The sequence below is a fragment of the Canis lupus genome, chromosome 13, assembly GCF_048164855.1.
Source record: "Canis lupus baileyi chromosome 13, mCanLup2.hap1, whole genome shotgun sequence".
In the NCBI taxonomy this organism is placed as follows: domain Eukaryota; kingdom Metazoa; phylum Chordata; class Mammalia; order Carnivora; family Canidae; genus Canis; species Canis lupus.
In genome coordinates, this window is record NC_132850.1 from 43,873,733 (window position 1) to 43,896,978 (window position 23,246).

At 39.6% G+C, this 23,246-nt stretch overlaps 1 protein-coding gene across 6 annotated transcripts; it reads right to left on the reverse strand.

The window, feature by feature from the left end:
- Positions 1-1,749: 1,749 nt before the first annotated feature.
- NFYB (nuclear transcription factor Y subunit beta) lies at positions 1,750-23,177 on the reverse strand. Of its 6 annotated transcripts, none has more exons than XM_072773415.1 (9): positions 23,040-23,177; positions 20,422-20,508; positions 13,525-13,580; positions 11,767-11,860; positions 9,837-9,967; positions 6,532-6,729; positions 4,974-5,055; positions 3,786-3,865; positions 1,750-2,884 (listed from the first exon to the last, which is right to left on the reverse strand). In XM_072773415.1, exons 4-9 carry the CDS (start codon positions 11,858-11,860, stop codon positions 2,852-2,854), a joined length of 618 nt encoding a protein of 205 aa, XP_072629516.1. In that variant the 5' UTR covers positions 13,525-13,580; positions 20,422-20,508; positions 23,040-23,177; the 3' UTR covers positions 1,750-2,851. The 6 variants fall into 6 exon arrangements, with proteins under 6 accessions (XP_072629516.1, XP_072629517.1, XP_072629518.1 ...); XM_072773416.1 differs by lacking the exon at positions 23,040-23,177 and adding an exon at positions 22,228-22,827; XM_072773417.1 differs by lacking the exon at positions 23,040-23,177 and adding an exon at positions 21,919-22,057.
- Between the last annotated feature and the right edge of the window lie 69 nt (positions 23,178-23,246).

Sequence of the window (23,246 nt, forward strand, 5' to 3'; positions counted from 1 at the left end):
GATAGCTCAGCTATTGGTATAGATCTTACCTGATATCATTTGAATGATTCAGAAATGTACTTTATCACCTAAAGCAACATATATTGTCTTGTTTTGGACTGTTGTAAAATAACTTTCCCTAAAGAGAAAATATATAGATGTTTAAAACCTTCTACTATAAGACTTTATTCTTGGCAAATGGGAGAAGCTATTTAGTTTATCATGCTTAACTTCTACCACTGCAGAAATCTTTTAGTTGGGCCCTCAGACCTGTGTTCAGTTAGTATCAGTAGAACTGATACTCCTTTAAATCACTAAGGCATTCTAGAAAACAGACAATAAGGCATATTTTTGAAGAAAGGAAAATACTGCATAGATATTACACTGTAGAAGGAAAAGAAATACAAACAGCTTAACACATCATCATACCCAAATGTATGACACTGGGAAGGTAGCATCAAAAAATAATAATTCTCTCTAGACTAAAGCATCTGTTACAAGGTAGTGAGGGGAGACAGGAGCTATTCAAGTCCTGTTACGACTTAGTCACTGAAGCCCATTTCTCAGATACTCAGAAAAGCAGTATCTACAAAGTTATAAAGAAAACACTTTTAGGTTATTGTAGGAGTTTATCTACTTAAGAAGTTCTAGAGGAAGAAAACATGACATTTAATGAAATGTAACACAGGCCACGTAAAAAGGTGACAGTACCTCCCAGATGCATAAAAGGAGAGCATGTGTGTGACACATGCAGAATGTCAGTGTTCTTTCCTAGGACAAAGGCCATATAACCCAAAGTTGACCTGATTTCACCTAAGGTTTTATTACTACCATCAAATTATTAAATTTAGAAATTTGTTTCGGTTTATATTGATAATTAAACATAGCACAATCTTTAATTTTAGAGAAAGAATCTGATAACCAAACACCAAATGCTTTTATCAGTTATGTACTGGATCAAATGGAAACTATTTCAGAAATACACTACTATGGAAGTATCAAAAGCATTAAAATTTTGTGTATCTGTTAACCTTAGCAATTCTACTTCTAAGAATTTAAGAAAATAGTCATGGATGTACACGATTCAGTGAAGTGTTTTTAACTGTGAAAAGATGCATATAGTCAAAATGTCCAATAGAGGATTAAATAAATTATAGTTCAGCCATACTAACAGAATAATAAATGAATAAAAATAAAAGACTATGTAATGACCTGGGAAAGATGTTTACAATATATTGTTAAGTGAAAAAAAGCAGGTTACAAAACAGTAAGCAAGTATGAGCCCATTTTTATAAAAATATACATATTTAGCAAAGTAAGAGGACAAGTGATATTTACCAAAATATTAACATTGGTTATTTCAGCATAGTAGGATGATAGTTGATTTTGCTTAATGCCCCCTCCCCCTTTTTTGCCTATTTGAATTTTCTATACTGAAATTAAATGGGAGGGTATTGAGGAAGTTATTAATAACCTCAGATTAGCCCAAATATGTGCCCCAAAGTCTCCCTCTGACAAGGTAAATATTTCTGTTCAGCCCATATCTGTGAAATTGCTTCTATCTTATAAATTTGAGTGTCCTTCCAGGATGACATTTAAATCGTCTTTTAGGCAAACTATTATACAATAGCAATTGTTGATATTAAAAAAAAACAAAACAAAACAAAACCCAAAACAGGTTAATCATCACCAAAAAAACCAGATGAGAATATACAAATCCTCATTTTAAAAAAGGAACAACCCAAGTACATACTACTAAATTATACAAAGTTACATTATCTAAGTTTAGTTTATTGCAAAGATCAAGACAGCACTAGAAGTTGGGGCTTCTGTTTCACACCATCTGTAGCACACACTCTGTTCTCCACTGCATTCACTCACCCATGTAGAGAAAGGTCTGTACACACACAATGATGTCTGACGTTTCTTGGTTCCCATAGTATAATTAGGAAACTTGACATATCAATTAAAAAGGTAAAACGAGGACATTTACCATCAGACTATAAAATTCCTCTTCTGGAAGAGGATACTTTAGTATTTGAAGATATGCTTTGGAAAAATCATATAAAAATGAAAAGGGCACCATTTCAAGAGCACTAGGACTACATTAAGCTTAAATGAATTCCAACACTCATAATAACATAACTCAAAAACAAATCTGGTCTTAACAAAAGCTCCAATAAACTAAAACTATCTTAACAGGCACAATGAACAGTGTAAACACTGTTAACGGGCACCGAGTTTAATAGGGCAGACAATGTTTGCTTCTGCATTTACACTTGATTTTTCAATTACATTTTTAAAAAATGGTGCTGCTTAAGCTATGAATGTTTTACAAAAAATTAATTTTAATAAATATGGCAAATGCTAAAAATCTAGCTAGGTTACCATGCAAGATATTATATAACCAAGACAAACTCAAATTTATAATAAAGGCAACTTGCATTCAAAATGAACTCTACCCTTGTATTTTATTAAAAGGGCAAACATCATGAATTAACCCAGCTGCTTACTTGAATTACAAAAGTAACATGATTCAATATGAAAATAAGAAACTGTCTACAAATCTCTGACAGTAATAAATTGCAATATACAATGCATACAGGAGTCATACAGAGCAACAAACTCTCGTACAAAACAAAAATATTTTAATACCTTTAAAATCCAAATTTTTCTTTAAAATCATTCATGAAAAAAGATTCTCAAGTCAGAATTAACACCTCAATTAGTCAAGCATCAGGAAGCTACATTACAGCTATTTAATATACAAAGAGACATCTTTTCCCCAATCACTTCCTTATAAGGTCTCTGTTTCCAGAATCATACAGACTCTTTTGCTTCTCTCCACTCCCCATGCCACCATTTCTTCAGATCATGAAAACTGAATTTGTTGAACACCAGAAATCTAAGAGCAGAAAATTTAAATTGAGCAGAATTAAAGAAAAAAATATTTTAAAAATAACATACATATTTTAAAAATAACATATATTGTAGATATTCAAATAAAAGCAATAGACAATGGAAAATAAATCCACTTCTCACCCCCAAATCTCCATTCTGTCTACCCAAGGGAGCTACTTTAATAATTTATGTATCTTTCTAGAAATCTATGCAAATATGAGTATATGTGTACATATTTTTAATCAATAAGAGAATATATAATTATATGTTTTGAGAAAGCAATTTTCAATAACGTTATTAGGTCCTTTTTTTTTTTTTTTTTAAAGATTTTATCTATTCATGACAGACACAGAGAGAGGCAGAGACACAGGCAGAGGGAGAAGCAGGCTCCATGCAGGGAGCCCGATGCGGGACTCGATCCTGGGACTCCAGCATCATGCCCTGGGCTGAAGGCAGGTGCTAAACCACTGAGCCACCCAGGGATCCCCTATCAGGTCCTTAATACAGATGATCCTTGAACAACACTAGGGTTCGGGGCACCAACCTCTGCAGCTGAAAATCCTCACACAACTTTTGCCTCTCCAAAATCTTAATAGCCTCCTATTGACCAAAAGCCTTACCAATAACATAGTCAATTAACACGTTTTGTATGCTTTATGTATTATATACTGTATTCTTCCAACAAAACTAGCTAGAAAAAGTAAATGTTATTAAGAAAATCATAAGGAAGAGAAAAACACATCTATAATACTATTAAAAAAATCCACATAAGTGGAACCGTGCAATTCAAACCCATGTTGTTCATGGGTCCACCGTAATGTGCTGCAATTAACTACCTGTAATAAAAATCAATGACTACAATCAATTTTTTAGATAACTTAAAATACAAAGAAGGTTGTATTTACCTGTTGATATGACGTTGTATAAACCATAACATTTTGCTGTTGACCATCTGCAGTTATTAACCCAGCTGGTAACTGGTTAGCTAGAAGACAAAAGTTAAAGCAGGAAGATATTGCATTGACTTTGGGTCTGAACCCTAAGGTTGTGCCATTAGTCTCATTACAATTCTGCCACTAATCAATGTAATCTTGGACAAAAATCATATTTAGCATTTTAAAAAAAGTTCCCTAAAAAAACATTTTTCCTCGTACAGTTTTCAGTTTTCTGAATCTTCATTTCTCTAAAATGTAGCTGAGCTAACTGCCTGTGTGTACAAATCTGCAGAGAGACTAGATGGGGTTTCTAATTCATAGGCAGACCTATATCACGAGGCTTAGCTGGGAGCAACACTTACATTAACTAAGCACATGTATTTTACATATGAGAAATACAAAATATATACCTATAAATTTTATATGAGAAGTAGAATCACCATAGACCTTTTATTTCACCAATGACAATATTGCTTTTTTTTTTTTTTAAGATTTTTTATTTTTAAATAATCTCTACACCCAATGGGTGGGGGTCAAACTCAAATCCCAAGATCAAGAGTTACATACTCCTCCAACCAGCCAGGCATCCCATTCAGTTTTTTTATTTTTAAATCCTTCAGTTCAAATTTATTTAAATCACAAGATTTTTTATTACAAGCTACAATTCTCAATATTCCTATCTCATGTGAATCTTTTATTATTAAAAGATTTTATTTATTTATTCATGAGAGACACAGAGAGAGAGGGAGAGAGGCAGAGACACAGGCAGAGGGAGAAGCAGGCTCCATGCAGGGAGCCCGATGTGGGACTTGATCCCATGACTCCAGGATCAGGCCCTGGGCTGAAGGCAGTGCTAAACCGCTGAGTCACCCGGGCTGCCCTCATGTGAATCTTAAACCAAAAACTAGAAGCTATGGAAATCAGAACTATGGGTAAAAGATTATAATGTCTGCAGAATTTAAATTTCTATACTTATCCCTCACTGACTTCAACTAGAAGATCATGAACTAGTAAGAACTACTCAAAATAGTATTATGTCAAAATAGTCGGGGCTGATATTCCAAAAGTACCATTACATTTAGTATTAATAACTGCTAACAAACTACAGGACTTATAAGAACAAATTTAGTTGCATAAATGTATCGTAACACTGCTTACTAAATGCCTCCTCTGTAAGTTCTTCACTTAGCCCATCTGTAGCTGTGACTGTTCCACCAATTCCTTTCTCTCCTTTCATAGCCTGGGGAAGGAAAAATTAAATAAGTAATCACTGGTATTCAAAAGAAACTGTTTTCTAGATGAAAATGCTTGTTTCCTAAAATTAGGAGCTTCTATTATTACAAACACTGCATGGAATATTTATTTACACTTCTGGTTAATTATATATGAAGAGGTCCTTCAAAATGCTAACTTTTTATATAAGCAGTATTCATCACAAGACAGTGTTAGTAATGGCCTAGAAAATCTAAAATATTTATGGATAAAAATAAAATTATTCTAATTCCACACTACATCAAAAGGAAAATAGAAATCTACTTACAGATGAAGTAGTCTGCAAAATACTATAAATGTTCAGCTCATATATCTACTATAAATGATCCAAATTATCATTTAACTATATATATAGAGCCACTCTCAGCCAAGTGGGCAGTACTATAACAGCAAGTTTAAAAGTCTTTTTTTTTTTTTTTTTTAAATTTTTTATTATTTATTTATGATAGTCACAGAGAGAGAAGGAGAGGCAGAGACACAGGCAGAGGGAGAAGCAGGCTCCATGCACCGGGAGCCCGATGTGGGAATCGATCCTGGGTCTCCAGGATCGCGCCCTAGGCCAAAGACAGGCGCCAAACCGCTGCGCCACCCAGGGATCCCAAGTTTAAAAGTCTTAATTCCTAAATCAAAAATATAGTTTGGACCAAACATAATATAGCTCTAAGTTTCCATTCATTCACTTTAAGATTCTATGATGAAAAAATTTGGAAAAGTACTGTGAAGAATTTTTACATTCTCTTCATACTTTAATCATTTGATGCATAGATCACTAATTTAATGGGATTCTAACATTAAAGCTAATAAAGTATTCTGAAAGCAATGTGAATCTGACACCCAAGTTGGAGTATAGAAATAAATATGCTGATCTCAATTTATCTCCACAAAATTCATACCATGGGCAAAGATAAATCCAAAAGGAAATGCAGAAGAATTTAACTAAAAAAAAAAAAAGAGATAGTTATAATTCCTTTTTTCTTATCTAGAAGGCCCCAAGCTTTAAGATGCTACCTCTTTTAAATTAATAATAACCATAGCATGTTTTACGATTACTGAGTGCTCACTATATGCCAAGCTAAGGGCTGTACATAGATTATTTTACTTAGTTCACTCATTAACCCTGGGAGGTAGGTACTATTAGTAACCTCACTTTACAGACCAGGAAACTACAGCCTAATGTATTAAATAATCTGCCTGATGTCACATGTGGAGCTGAGACTCAGCCTCAGGTGGTTGTAATCCAGAGTCCAATGCTCTCAATCATTACCCAACAATGATGTCATTAGTAACAACGGGAAAAAGAAAGGATATACTATTTCCTTTTTTGACATACTATTTAAATGATTTAAATGATTACATGCTTCTTCTGATCGATGATACATTTAAAAAATTAAAGTAAATAGTATATCTTAGTTTCTTAAAAGCAAATGGAGATCATCTTACTTACCTCTCTGAATTTCTGAAGGTATAATTTTAGAGGTTCTACATAACTGTCAAAGCCTAAGGTTGACATGGCAAAGAGAATATCTTCTCCATTGATTGTCTTCCGTTTCTCTTGATGACATCTTTCACTTGCTTCAGATGTTATAAAGCTGATGAACTCACTCACACATTCCTGAACACATTCTTTGGCATCTTTTGCAATCTGAAGAGAAAAATCACAGGTAAATTTGAAGGGAATATAACCATCCCATTCATAACAACCTACAAAAATAAAAAGCTATTTAGAAGAATACAGATTTTAGTTCATGGCTGTTGACATTTCATCTTTGAAATAACATGCTAATTACATTGACAAAATGTGTACTATCAAAATCCCAACACTCGGAGTGAGATAAAAACTCAAATACCAGTGAAAGAAGCCACTGTGACAACTATTCACAGAAAACAGGTAAGTTTAGGTTATAAAAGCAACCACTGGGGATTGATTGCCTGGGTGGCTCAGTGGTTGAGCGTCTGCCTTTGGCTCAGGGCGTGATCCCAAGATCCGGAATCTAGTCCCACACTGGGCTCTCCACAGGGAGCCTGCTTCTCCCTCTGCCTATGTCTCTGCCTCTCTGTGACTCTCATGAATAAATAAATAAATCTTAAAAAAAAAAAAAAAAAAAAAAAAAAGCAACCACTGGATGTCCCTACCATCCCGTAAAGATGAAATCTTACTAACCAAGTACCCCAAGAAAATCAATCCCATAGTGTATATAGTATAGTGTGGGCTAGATGCAGGTATCACCTCTTTGCCCTAGCACTTCCACAAATAAGGACAAGAAAAAATTTTTAAAAGACAAAACAATGAATTCATGTAAGGCTTACAGGGAGTGAAATAATGACATCTTGTGACATTTTTATTACTGAAGATATTAAGTGTCAGGTATAGATTTTGAGTTTATTAAAAAGCAGCATACACCTGCCACTTTACTATAAAAGCAATTCTTCTCTTAAAGGTGTGGGGTTTCAAAGTTAAACTAATGAATTAAATCATGCAATTCCAAAGTCATTTCTTTCTTTCTTTCTTTCTTTCTTTCTTTCTTTCTTTCTTTCTTTCTTTCTTTCTTTCTTTCTTTCTTCTTTCTTTCTTTCCTTCTTTCTTTCTGTTTCTTTCTTTCTTTTCTTTTTCTTTTCTTTCTCTTTCTTTCTTTTCTTCTCCCTTCCCTTCCCTTCTCTCCTCCTTCCCTCCCTCCCTCCTTTCCTTCCTTCCTTCCTTCTTTCCTCCCTCCCTCCCTTTCCTTCCTTTCTTTCTTTCCTTCCTTCCTTTCCTTTTCTTTCCTCTTTCTTTCCTTCCTTCCTTTTCTTTCTTCTTTCTTTTCTTTTCTTTTTTCTTTATATTGGAGTTCAATTCGCCAACATATAGCACGACACCCAGTGCTCATCCCATCAAGTGCCCGCCTCAGTGCCTGTCACCCAGTCACCCCCACCCCCACCCACCTCCCTTTCTACCACCCCTGTTCGTTTCCCAGAGTTAGGAGTCTATCATGTTCTGTCTCCCTTTCTGATATTTCCCACTCATTTTTTCTCCTTTCCCCTTTATTCCCTTTCACTATTTTTTATATTCCCCAAATGAATGAGACCATATGTTTGTCCTTCTCCAACTGACTTATTTCACTCAGCATAATACCCTCCAGTTCCATCCACATCGAAGCAAATGGTGGGTATTTGTCATTTCTAATGGCTAATATTTCATTGTATACATATACCACATCTTCTTTATCCATTCGTCTTCCAAAGCCACTTCTAACAGGAACAATAAAAGCCTTGCTGAAACGTACTGTCTTCTACCTCCTTGCCCATTTTACATCCCGAGAAAAGTAAAGAGCTGCATAAATGTAGGTGGGCAAGATAATATGCTAGCTATACACATAACTTTAGATTTTCTAGTAGCTATGTTTAAAAAAAGGTGAAATTAATTTTAATAATTATTTTAACCCAATAAATCAAAATATTTAAACACAGAATCTATTTTAAAATTATTTTCCTTCTTTTTTTCATACTAAGCCTCTACAATCTGAAGTATGTTTTACATTTACAGCACATCTTAATTCAGACTTGCCACATTTCAAGTGCTCAATAACTGCATCTGGCTGGTGGCCTGAGGTACTAGACAACACAGGCCTAGCCACAGAAACAGTAATCAGCAGTTGTGCTTTATTTCCCTTTAGAACATAAGGAGAACCTCTCATATTGGAATTTGTAGGCTTAGCTATGTATTTTAATAATATATTTCTTTGTGAGCTTTATTACTTTTGTAAGTACTTTATAAGCTACAGTGAGAAAAAGTTTATTGTGCAATATAAAATATTAAAAATGTGGATTGTAATTCAGAACAAGTGATGAGTAGAGTGACGAGTTTTTGTAAGTTGGTATAAATGTCTATATGGTTGTCTCAAGACAGAACTACTTTTTAAAAAAATCATGCCAGTTAAATTTAAATGTATGTTAATATTTATGATTATATAAAAATAGCTGATTCCAAATCTAAGGATTTTTTTTCATTAGACCAAAATGACCCAATTTTGCTGCAACATTATAGAAGCTACAACTCCATATACCCAAACCTGATAGTTCTCATAATGTACCTATTTTAAAGGAGATTCTTAATTTTGTTTTATCAGCTTCAAGTCGGGAAGGGGACGCAGTGTTGTTTGGGGTGGGGGTGGGGGGCGCCGGTGTGAGAACTGCAAACAGCGTAACTAAGTGTGTAAAACTGGGGCAGCCCAGGTGGCTCAATGGTTTAGCACCGCCTTCAGCCCAGGGCCTGATCCTGGAGACCCGGGATCAAGTCCCACGTCAGGCTCCCTGCATGGAGCCTGCTTCTCCCTCTGCCTGTGTCTCTGCCTCTCTCTCGTTCTGTGTGTCTCTCATGAAGAAAAATAAAATCTGGGATCCCTGGGTGGCGCAGCGGTTTGGCGCCTGCCTTTGGCCCAGGGCGCGATCCTGGAGATCCGGGATCGAATCCCACGTCGGGCTCCCGGTGCATGGAGCCTGCTTCTCCCTCTGCCTGTGTCTCTGCCTCTCTCTCTCTCACTGTGTGCCTATCATAAATAAATAAAAATTTAAAAAAAAAAAAAAAAAAAAAGAAAAATAAAATCTTTAAAAAAGAAAAAAAGTGTGCAGAACTGTAGGAGCTACTGGACTTGCTGGAGGGCTGAATGGCTGAAATCTACAACTGACCGTATTCAGGAACTACACACCCATGTAGGTCTATGTTCCCCTCTTCCCTGGAAAAGGAAACTGGGTAAAATGTGTCCTCTGCATTACCTTTCCCGTTTGAGGTATGGCATTTTTCATTATCCTTGCTACATTTGCAATTGGAAGATAGATATCTTGTTCTCTGAAACTTTCTTTTGAACCATTTGTGTCTTCATGATCATTCATGCTGTCCTCAGTATCTAAAGAAACAAAAAGGACTTGGTTTAAAGTTTCTCATCATCTTTACTTCAAGATAGAGAAGACTACCTGAAACTAAGAACCATTCTGGCTCATTTCCTAATCACTTTTAGGGAGGAGAATAGTAGTTCTTTTCACATTCTCACAGCCATAACCGAACCTAGTTATTAGTTTCAAACCCACGGCCTCAAGTCCTTTTATCCTCAACTTGGCCTGCTAAAACCTTACGTATCTGTTCTCCAGAAAGCTCAAAAACATCTCCACAGCACCTTCAGAAGTGATCTCTCAAAGAATATCAAAGTGCTTCTCTGAGCCTTTTCTGACATATTTTATAATTCCTTTTATTTCTCATCCTCCCTATTCGATGTTTACTATCTGAGGCCAGGGACCAGCTCTATATACTTCCCAGAACTTGGTAGATTATCTTCCACAGAAGAGGTACTCATAAATATCTGTTACATAGCTTAACTAGAAAACTTACAGACTATGACCTATGGTTCCTTGCAAATTGCCAGATTATGAGGTTATATGTTTATGCAAAACCAAGTTTATATAGAATGGAAAAAGTGGACTTGAATATTACTGACCCAATTGGATAAAACTAATGTAAGTTTCTGAACAAAGCTGTAGTCTGATCCAATGTTTATATAAAAACGAATCCTCAAATTATCCAGACTTAGATATAACTGCAGCTTTCACAGTACCACTAATATTCTCTTATAATGAAATACAGTATCCTGTAAGTAAATTTCCCACTCTTTGTATGTATTAAAAAAAGAAAGGCACTTATGCTGATTCGAGCTACTTTTTTTTTTTTTTTTTTTTTTTTAGTTACATTTTTATGTGTATCTCTGTTTCAGGATGAAGTAACTAATTACCCACTTCCAACTGCCTCCTAAAAAATATATCTTCGGGGTGGCTGGCTAAGTGGCTCAGTTCAGTTAAGCATCAAACTCTTGATATCAGCTCAGGTCTTGATCTCATCATGAGATCTGACCCCAAGTTGGGCTCCACTCTGAGCATGGAGCCTGCTTGGTATTCTCTCTCCCTTTGCCCCTCTCCCAACTCACACACAAGCTCTCGCTAAAATAAATAAATAAATAAATAAAAATAAAAATAAAAATAAAAATAAAATGTATATATCTTTCTCTCAAAAACAAACATCTCTCACATTTTTTTAATATTACACATCAGAATGACACTGAAGTACATTATTTCTCATAGGCCAACATGATACTGCCATTCTAATACCTAACATAGTTCAAACTTAATATTGAATAAAACCCAAAAATAGTCTGCTCATAAGTACTAGAAATACAATAGCTAGGAACTCACCCTCTAAAGAACTATTTAATTTACTCTACCAATTAAGTAAGAATTTGTCATACTTAATACTTAAACAGGACATCAGTAACAAATCTTTAAAGAAACTGTGCCAATTTTAAGAAGCATATATATATTTTCCTTTTTTAAGTATGCCCAGCATGGAGCCCAATGAGGGGCTTGAACTCAAACAGTGAGATCAAGATCTGAGCTGATATCAAGATTGGATGCTTAACTGACTGAGCCACCCAGGTGCCCCAAAAACATACTTTAATAGAATTCTTTTCTAGACTTCATCTCTCTTTTGATGACTATTTCTAGTAAAAACAGTATGGTACATCTTTTTAGACTATCACTGAACTTTGACACAAGACTGCTAATTTTCCTGTAAAGATAAAAGTAACCTGGAGCATCACATTAATATAATTCCCACTAAGTTGTTTCTGCTAGTGAATGTCTTTGACCGTGGCTTTCTTACCATCATGAGGCTGTATAACATAGTGGCTTCCTCCGATGTAGTCTGCAGAGATGCCTAGTTGAGAAGCATCTGTGGTAGCACTGTCGCCATCCATCTACGAGGAAAGAAATTTTATAATACTCTTCAATAAAACGTCTAAAAAGCGTAATAGATTCAATGCTCATAACTGTCATAGGATGGGTCAATTAGTTTTCAAGACATTAAGCTTACTGAAAGAAAAGATACCTCTTGATTTGGAAACCTTTTGATAATTTTCCAGTGATTCAAGATTCCCCTATCTACACTCTATAAGTGATAGGCATAAGACCAACAAGGAAACAAAATGAATCTAAAACACACACCTCTTTCTTTTCAACTGCATACTCATCATAAGTGCAGACAACCCTGACTTACAACCTAGCTTGTCCCTGGAGTGACAAGCAAAGCCAAAGTCAGCTTAGCAGTCACCTAAAAGTCACCGATTTCCAACACTTTCTGCTGTCTTGCTAAAGCATGATAGTCCTATGCAAATACTTTGCTCCTGCTGCAAACTTTCTCTGATGTCTCACAAAAGCTCCACGAGAGGCAATGCCTTGGTTCAAACTGTTGTTTGGTATGGGATGCATATGGATTCCTTGGATAAATCTGTGCCCATGCAACCCAAAAGCACACTAATACTTTAAATGAGCCTATAACCTCTAATTCTACTCAACAGTCCTACCTCTGTCCTCAAACTTCAGATTCTTTAAAGAAAAAAGAAAAGGGGCAGCCTGAGTGGCTCAGCGGTTTAGCGCCTGCCTTCAGCCCAGGGCATGATTCTGGAGACCCGGGATCAAGTCCCACATCGGGCTCCCTGCATGGAGCTTGCTTCTCCCTCTGCCTGTGTCTCTGCCTCTCTCAATGTGTCTCTCACGAATAAATAATTAAAATTAGAAAAAAAAAAAAAAAAAAAAGGCAGGGTCAGGGAGATTGAAGATCTACATATGAAAACAATAAAATTATAACCATAGACAAGAATGGGAATTAAAATGACTATTTTAAAAGAAGTCTGCTAGGGATGCCTGAATGCCTCAGTCAGTTGGGTGTCTGCCTTTGGTTCAGGTCATGATCTGGGATATCCTGGGATAGAGCCCCACATTGGGCTGCTGGCTCAGCAGAGAGTCTGCTTCTTTTTCTCTCTCTGCTGTTCCCCTTTGTGTGCTCTCTCTGTTAAATAAATAAAATCTTTAACAACAACAAAAAGAAAGAAGCCTGATTAAGTTTGCTTAGAGCTAAAAGAATTCTAAGAGGGAAAATCTAGAGAAAACACCCATAAGCCTTGAACTGTCTCCATTCCATTTCACCAACATGGCAAATCCTGGAAGTCTTTCTGCTTTGCAAATACTACTATACAAAACAATAAGGGACTAGCTATTTGTAGGTGGAAAAATTGTAAATGCATTACCTGAATAAAAAGAGTAGTAAAACTAAGTACAATCTATACATGTTTTCAGGCCAAATCAAAAAAACACTTGACCCTAAATGTTTATCCAGGCCCAGGACCTTGATAACAAGTTTAATGTTATTAACTGCACTATTTAAATCCTTGTGTACCATGTCCTTCTCTGGCTGTTGGATTTTCATCTACTAGGAAAACAGCAGGCTAGTTTCCAAGTCTTCAATAACATGGCATTTCTTTGATACATCTGTTGACTGCAGTGTCTAATTTAATTGTTGATAAAGATACATTTCCATAATCTACATAGTTTTCTAAGGGGCTAGAGAATAGAGTTTACCTACCTTTAATAATTTGCACAAGTAGAGGGTATCTATTTATTGATACTTCTTAGTGGCTTCTAAAAGGTAATAAACAACAGTTAGTGAGCTCTGATACTGACTCTCCTGCTGATCCCTGAAAACAGCATCCCTACCTGTTAAATGTATTTCTATATAAAATGGAAATAGTATCACCTTCCCCATATTAAACAGCTAATGTGAAACATTACCCAAAAATAAAATGCCATTTTAATTCTAAAATATCAACGAGATACTAGAAGAGTGCTCTTTGATTTGATGATGGATTTATTAACCATAAAAGCTCAATTAGGATAGCTGTGAACTGACTAGTTTTTACAATGCCCTAAGGGAGATTAGAGAGATCAAGGTTCAAGAGAAAGGACCAAAGCCGCTGTTTCAGAACCTACAACTGGAAACAAATCTTTGTTGGGGTGGGGTGGGGTGGGTGGGTATCTGGGAGATTTTTTTTTTTCTTAAAATTTTATTTATTCATGAGAGAGACAGAGAGAGAGAGAGAGGCAGAGACACAGGCAGAGGGAGAAGCAGGTCCATGCCGGGAGCCCAACGTGGGACTCGATCCTAGGACTCCCGGATCAGGCCCTGGGCTGAAGGCGGCGCTAAACCGCTGAGCCACCCGGGCTGGCCCTGGGAGATTTATTAATTTATAAATAGAACACTAAAAAAGTATTAAAGGTAAAAAGTTCAAATCACATTACCTTTGTCATACACTGAAATTAGTAGCAAGATTATCATTTGGATTCACAGCATTAGCCTCGAAACCTCAGTCTTCTAAAACATACTCTGCAAGTATTTGTTGTCAGAATCAAAGAAAGGGAACCTGCTCAAGAGCTATGTTTGGTGCGTGGTGTACCCAGGAGACAGCAATCCCATCCTCCCTCCCTGAGGATAAGCTGCACATAGCAGGCTTAGCTGTGTGTGTCTTTAGGTCTACAAGTCGTAGCTCCTCTTGTCGTTTCACCCCATCTCTGTCTTCCTGTCCTCTATCTTTCTACCGTTAAAATCCTGCCATTAATCCCAGTGTTCTCCCATCCTCCTGAAATCTTTGATTTACTCCATCCTGCACGTCCAATATTAGTGTTCCCTTCTTTGAATCCCCAAGGATTAGTACCTTCCATTCAACAAACTGGCCTCATCTTTTATGTTTACAATAGCTAGCCACTCAAACATCTGAAGGGGGAAATGAGGCAGGGAAACTTGCTAGATACATCCTGAAGGCTTTTACAAGGTCTAAACTTCTATTAAAATATTCAAAATAGGGACTCCTGGGTGGCTCAGCGGTTGAACATCTGCCTTTGGCTCAGGGGTGATCCTGGGTCTGGGGATTGAGTCCCACATCAGGCTCTCTGCAAGAAGTCTGCTTCTCTCTCTCTGCCTATGTCTCTGCCTCTCTCTCTCTCTCATGAATAAATAAATAAGTATTTAAAAAATTTTAAAAATATTCAAAATAAAGTGGAGATTGTAAGCCAGATTGTAAGTAAGCCACTTAACAAATATTTACCAAGTAAGCACCTGGTATTTATCAGGTCCGTGCTATGTGCTGGGGATGTAGCAGTCAACAGCATAGACAAGATCTCTGTCCTCATCTTGCAGGGAAGACAGGTATTATGCAAACTAGTGGCAGGGGAAAGGAGTGGGGAGTGTAGTCTATTAATATTTCCACAGCACAGGCTCTGGAATCCTATCACCTGGTTTGAATTCCTTCCTACTTACTTGGCATGAGACCTTGAGCGAGACGGGACTCCCCATGGAAAGACAGCACAGTATTAACAGGAATACCCAGTAAACGTTATGTATATAGCTATTAAATAATTACAACTGACTAATTGCTAGTGCCAAGTGCTAAGGGAAACAAGTGTTTTGTTGTATGCTTTGAGAGCTTATTGCAAAAGGGGCCACATTTGTCTGGGGAGTCAAGGAAGTGGTCACGGGAAATGACACTTAAACTGAGATTCAAAGACAGAAATTGGTCAGGCAAGGAAAAAATGGGAAAACAATGTTCCAGGCCAAGGAAATAGAAATCTACTACTGGTGGACCAGAATGGACAAAGTAGAGGCTAGATCAAGCAGTGCCTTGTGCATAAGAACAAATCAAAAGGAAGTTTTTGCAGAACTGTGCAAAAAAGATTTTTTGAAAAGATCACTCTGGCTACAGTCCAGTGTCTAAATAGGCAGAACAGGGCAAGAATGGGGGCAGAAGACCACAAAGGACCATGAGGCCATAGTCAGAGCATGAATTCTGGCGAGATGATAACACTCCCCAGATGCTGTCCAGCAAAACGGCAGTAGGGATCAAGGGGACTGATGAAAGAGCCTTTCAGGAGGTCAGATGAGCAGGCCTGGGCACTGAGTAAAAACAAAGCAGACAAGGATGGAGGAGACGCTGCTGGGGTTCCTGCAGCTGGAGACAGAATGGGAGCACTGGGCAGTGCGAAGAGCTGAGCAGGAGCTGACGACCACAAATGCACAATGGGACCAGCATGGCCAGGCGTCACACATGTACCCGGTGTAAGAGTAGAGAAGCTACAGTGTCAAGTTTTATCCAGACAATGAAGAGGAAGGGCATGTAGGAGAATGACAAGACAGTAGGTGAACTAATGAATCATTAGATGCAATCCCTATCAAAATACCATGGACTTTCTTCAGAGAGTTAGAACAAATTATTTTAAGATTTGTGTGGAATCAGAAAAGACCCCGAATAGCCAGGGGAATTTTAAAAAAGAAAACCATAGCTGGGGGCATCACAATGCCAGATTTCAAGTTGTAATACAAAGCTGTGGTCATCAAAACAGTGTGGTACTGGCACAAAAACAGACACATAGATCAATGGAACAGAATAGACAATCCAGAAGTGGACCCTCAACTTTATGGTCTACTAATATTCAATAAAGGAGGAAAGATCATCCACTGGAAGAAAGACAGTCTCTTCAATAAATGGTGCTGGGAAAATTGGACATCCACATGCAGAAGAATGAAACTAGACCACTCCCTTGTACCATACACAAAGATAAACTCAAAATGGATGAAAGATCTAAATGTGAGACAAGATTCCATCAAAATCCTAGAGAACACAGGCAACACCCTTTTTGAACTCGGCCACAGTAACTTCTTGCAAGATACATCCACGAAGGCAAAAGAAACAAAAGCAAAAATGAACTATTGGGACTTCATCAAGATAAGAAGCTGTTGCACAGCAAAGGATACAGTCAACAAAACTAAAAGACAACCTACAGAATGGGAGAGGATATTTGCAAATGACGTATCAGATAAAGGGCTAGTTTCCAAGATCTATAAAGAACTTATTAAACTCAATAGCAGGGATCCCTGGGTGGTGCAGCGGTTTAGCGCCTGCCTTTGGCCCAGGGCAAGATCCTGGAGACCCGGGATCGAGTCCCACGTCGGGCTCCTGGTGCATGGAGCCTGCTTCTCCCTCTCCCTCTGCCTGTATCTCTGTCTCTCTCTCTCTCTCTCTGTATCATAAATAAATTAAAAAAAAAAAAAAAAAAAGACTGTTTAAACTCAACAGCAAAGAAACAAACAATCCAATCATGAAATGGGCAAAAGACATGAACAGAAATCTCACAGAGGAAGACATAGACATGGCCAACACGCACATGAGAAAATGCTCTGCATCACTTGCCATCAGGGAAATACAAATCAAAACCACAATGAGATACCACCTCACACCAGTGAGAATGGGGAAAATTAACAAGGCAGAAAACCACAAATGTTGGAGAGGATGCGGAGAAAAGGGAACCCTCTTACACTGTTGGTGGGAATGTGAACTGGTACAGCCACTCTGGAAAACTGTCTGGAGGCTCCTCAAAGAGTTAAGAATAGACCTGCCCTACGACCCAGCAATTGCACTGCTGGGGATTTACCCCAAAGATACAGATGCAATGAAACGCAGGGACACCTGCACCCCGATGTTTCTAGCAGCAATGTCCACAATAGCCAAACTGTGGAAGGAGTCTCGGTGTCCATCAAAAGGCGAATGGATAAAGAAGATGTGGTTTATGTATACAATGGAATATTACTCAGCCATTAGAAACGACAAATACCCACCATTTGTTTTGACGTGGATGGAACTGGAGGGTATTATGCTGAGTGAAATAAGTCAATTGGAGGACAAACATTATATGGTCTCATTCGTTTGGGGAATATAAATAATAGTAAAAGGGAATAGAAGGGAAGGGAGAGGAAATGGGTAGGAAATTTCAGAAAGGGAGACATAACATGAAGACTATTAACTCTGGGAAACGAACTAGGGGTGGTGGAAGGGGAGGAGGGCGGGGGTTGGGGGGATGGGTGACGGGCACTGAGGGGGGTACTTGATGGGATGAGTACTAGGTGTTATTCTATATGTTGGCAAATTGAACACCAATAAAAAAATAAATTTATTATTAAAAAAAAAAAGATCCAAGAGAACTGGTAAGAATGGACAAAGAGTAGTTCAATCGCATTTAATTAATGTTTAATGACTATTCTGATTACTTAGTTGAACTGATACTGTTCTCTAAAATATTATGTGAAAGGAATGGTCAGCTGGCTAATATATTTTTATTCTACAATTCTGTGATGTAGCAGTTTTTAAATTATGTTAATAATTTGTTGCCCAAATGGAGGAAACAGTTCCCTCTTTAACATGTTTAACATTTATTGAACACTTTCTAAATATCTCATGCAATGTTCATGACCCCATGAAGCAATGAGAGAACTGAGGTTACAAAAGGCTAATGACTTGCCCAAGGTGGCAGAGTAAATGGGATTTAAATCCAAGGTGTCAGATGCCAAGTACTTTACAGCATTTCTTCCTAATAATTTTTCCTATAGTCCATCAGCCTAAATGTTTACTTTGCCCTCTCTAAATTCTGGGTCTACTGGTTGTATATTAAAAACATGTATTCTCAAGTAAGGACACTATGTGTGAGATGTAAGCAAGGCACCTGGTTTCGGGTTCAGGATCAGGAACACTGGCCCTTAGGACGGACTACCCAGGTTGGTCTTGACTTACTCTTCTCTTGGTGCCTCGGCTTCCCCATTTTTAAAATGGAGTTGCAATGGGAAGCGAAGCTATTCTATAAAAAGTACTTAGCAAAGTGCACGATACATAATAAGAACTCAACAAATGTAACCTAATATTATTTTTGTCCCTTCAAATGCAGTTCTCACCTTTATTTTCAGGCATAGTTTTCTCTCTCACATAACCCCTTCACCTGTCGTCTGGACCAATTCTTTTTTATCTCTTTGAGGATAAGAACACAAAGGTCCCTCACCTCTACTGGATCTTCCGTGCCCCCCCCACCCCCCCACCCCCGACCAGCTGCTTCACTCTTTTTTCAACATGTTTAGGCTCCCTCACTGAACACACACAAGTACACACAGACCTGTAAAACCACAATTCTGCTCCACACCCTTGTCTAGCTATCACTGTCACCCCGACAGTCCTCATACACCTCTTCATCCCCATTCAACTCCTGGCATGCGCTTCTCTACCCCATCAGGTACTGAAACTGTTCTTTGAAGTTGCCAGTATAATCTTGCCTTCATCCTACCTGACTGCTCTTGGTAATCAGACCCCACACTTACACATGGAATTCCTTCTCCCTTGATTTCAAAAGCTACATCATTCCCTGGTTTATTTTTTCCTCCAAGGTTATCCTTCCCTCTTTCTTCCCTCACTCTCTTAATGGATTCGTTAAATACAACTTCTATGCTTAGAAGTCCTAAACCTACAACCATATCCTGCCTGTACATGTCTGATATCCCATCACTGCCAACTTAGGATTCTGGAAAATGAAACTCACCCTCCCCATTCTTGCAAGGAGGCGAAAGATGAGAGCTCCTGATCTCCTTTTCAAATACTGCAATCCCACCCTCCCAGGCTAATTATACCAGTATCAGTATTATACCAGATACTTAGAATATTCTATCTCCTCTAAGTTCTACCTAAGCTGTTACCTCTTAAAAGGGGTAAGTAAGTTTCCTGGATATGCCCTTCCTTTTTTTACTGCCACTGCATCACTACCCAACCTACCAGGGTGCACACTGTTTTAAGACAGGGCCCACTAAAACACCATTTCTATGGCTCCTGAACCTAGAATGGTTCTCAAAGTCTTTAGCAACAAATCAAAACCTAGTTTTTCACAGCTTTTCATTAGTGGATCCCCCACTTAACCTCACTGAACTTGTTTCCAACTCTGTTTTCAGGGCTGATAAAAATCTTAGTGCTAGCATGTACCTGTTTAAGGATCACCAGGTACAGCTCTTTTATTTTAGGAGTGAGGCATGATTCCTGGCTCAATGAAGCTGTAACATGCCTGACATCACAAATATAGTAGCAGATCCAGAACTAAGTATCCGGACATGGCAAGCGGTATCTCTCACTAAATTACCCTATGAAATCTCCACTTGGACGATGTAGATCTACTTCTCATCCCTTAAACAAATCAGTTACTCATCCCTCCCTCCAGGCTTTTGTTTTCGGCAATACCTTCCACCTATCCACATCCCACTCATCCTTCAAGGCTAAATCCACAACATTCCCAACTACCCAGGCATACCACACCACTGGTCTCTTCACCTCTGCTACCCTTAGAACCAGCATTTCCCATTTGGTGCTTGACTAAAGTCCTAGCAAAAGAGACAAACTCTTAAGAGCTGGGACAAGCTTTTTATCTTGTAATTTCCACAGCTCTTAGGAGCCCACAACAATACGTGCAAGTCACTAAAAAGAAAGAAGCAACAAGAATGAGTAGAGATACTGTCTGTCTAGACTTGAAGAGCATTCATCCTACTTGGGATCTCCAATATACATTACTTATAATTTTGTTTCCAGCTAATTACTGTTTAATTGACAACCAAAGTGGTAAGCATACTTACTGTCATGAAATACTGTCAGAACTGTGTTGTCAGTGGTGTTCAGGAACACCTTTTTAAAAAGGGATCCAATCTTCACCCAATTTCAACCTAGAAGATAAACAACTATTAGTAGTAACACCGTATAGCCTACAGGCTTTCTTCCTAGTAAAAATTTAAAAGGCATCTATTCTGATTCAACAGAGTGCAAAAAAGCAGGCACCCAGTCAAAGTTTCTTAAATTGGTAGATATATTTTGGAGACCTTGCAAAACAAGTTAATTCTATGGCAGGAAGGAACTGCTTTTCCAACATAACCCTGAATTTAGTCATGTTCATCATAAATATTCATCACAACATCCCAAATTATATGCACGAGACCAAAATTTACACATCTAAATTATTCAATTAAGACACAAACACCCCAATTTAATTTTTCGGTGATGATTTTCTTAACGTTTTAGAGTGAGATTTAGGAGTTCAAAAGCTCAAAAGGGGAGAAGAGTATCTCAGAATACAATGCTTTTAAATTAAGCACCTCAGATTATACTGAAAAGAAGATAGATGCTGCCAAGAGAACATACATGGAACATAATCAATTAGGACCTTTATTTATCATTTTAAAGCACCACCATTTTGGACTAAAATTGCATCTGAATAGCACTTCATTTTCGCTGTAAGGCATAAATAGCTGAATAAATTGGTATCAATTACAATGTTACAATCTCCATTTTTCATTTGCTCCTTTCCTTTTTTTCAAGTGAAGCAATTAAATTGGGGGGAGGGGCAAAACAAAAACATATCCTTTCAGTGCTAATTTTAAAGGAAGAGAAAATGATATGCATTCAAGCATGAAATCTAGTAAACAGAAAAAAAAATTATAGCCACGAATTGAATTTTTTAAATGTCAGTCGGGGCAGCATAGACTGGCTGACATTGTCTACTCTGCTATAATCTTAAAAGCAATGTCTAATTTCTTTTTAAATATTCTCATGTAACCCCAAAACTGCCCAGAAGATTCCTTCCTTGTTTTTTGAAGTGTGTCTTTGAAAATGGAAATCCTCAGTACACTTAAATAATGGAGCTATATATATTTATGTATTTTGTTTGGGGGGGGTGGTGGTCGGGGTGGGCACACCTCACCACACACTCTCGCCCAAATAGTTGACTCAGTATATATTTAAATTCAATATATTAAGGATAAACACTGTCACCTCATATGGTATACATTTTCCTAAAGGCAGGTTATGATATATGTGAAAGCTCAAGGGAATGCATACATCTGTTTAATGTTTGAAGAAATGCAAATTTGTATCCAAGAAAAGCAGCAGACCCTTCCTCCACCCTCCATTCTTTGGCATCAACAACCAGAGTTTTGCATCAATAGAATCCTTAAATTAAGCTACAGGAGCAGTGCGGGGAAGGAATAATTGCCTTTTAAGGAATTCTGGTTAAACTTTCAATACTTTACAAATAAAACCCTTATTTATTAATGCCACTAATATCGATCAGCTTATCTTACCACTTTATTTTGCCGATGAGTTTCCATACTAAGAACGAACGCCCAAACCACCCCAGTGATTCGTGGCACGAACCAGGGCACCGTGGAGTGCGTGCGGGCTGGTGGGATGCTCTTTCTGCTTAAGGTCGTATGCTACCTAACCTTGTTTAAATTATCCTGTTGCAGTACTTTGGGCAAGATTGCGACTTGTGGGTGCTCTGTAATTCTTTGTTCTCGAAGACTACCGCTCCTCAGGGCTGGCAGATCCTCCCCGCCTCCCACCGAAGATTAAAACCTTAGTCCAATCCGAAAGGCTTCCTTCCTTCCCACCTTCGGGGCAAGTCCAGGGACCGCAAGCCGCCAGATGGCTGCATTCTTTACGTGAAGCCAGACTGCGGGGAGACCAAATCCACTCCTTCCTCCCGGGGACCTCGCTTCCTCCCCACGAAGGTGCGCGGGCTGGTCCCGGCCCCACCGCCCGGCCCGGCCCCACCGCCCGGCCCGGCCCGGCCCCGCCGACTGTCAGTCCCGCGGGTGTGGGGCGGCCGCCCCCGGCGCGCGTCCCTCGACTCGCCCGCCCAGGCCCCGGGCCCGCGCCCAACGCCCGCCGCCCGCCGCCCGCCCGAGGCGCCGGGGCAGACAAAGCGGCCCGGCCCCGCCATGCCCCCGCGGGCCGGCGGGCGGGAGGGAGGCGCCCCCGGGGACTCCGCGCGGCCGCCCGGTCAAGGGCGCAGGGTCGGGGCCGGCGCCCCCCGCCCGGCTCCCCGCACAAAATGGAGCCGGCCGGGACGCCGCCGGGACGCGGCCGGGACGGGCCTGACGGTGCCCCGGCGCCCCCTCCTCGGCCTCGGGCCGGAGCTCGGCGGCGGCGGGCAGGAGGCGGCCTGGCCCGCGTCCCGCCGCTCCTCGGCCCGGCGCACAAAGAGCCGCTCCCCGGCCGGGCCCGCAGCGGGAGCGGCCTCGCAGGCCCCGGCCCCGGCCCCGGCCCCGGCCCCGGGCGGGAGGGCGCGCGGGAGGGAGGCGAGTTGCCCCGGCCGCGGCGGCGTTGGCGGCGGGGACGGCGCCGGGAGGAGACGGACATTTCATTCGAGCTAAAGTGGAGTCGGTTTAGGAGCGATCATTGGCCGAAGCGAGACACAAACCTCCAATGCAGCCCTGGTTGGCTCCCGTCTCCAATCGGCTGTTTGGTTGGACAGAAAATGGCTGCGAAGGAACCAGTCCCAGCGCGGAGCTCCCCTTCCAGGACTCGGCCTCCCCTCCCTCCGCCGCGGGCCGCTTCCCTCGGCGCGACACCCTCCCTCCGCGCCTCCCGCGAGCCCGCCCGCCGCGGCCCCGCCCCCGGCCCCGCC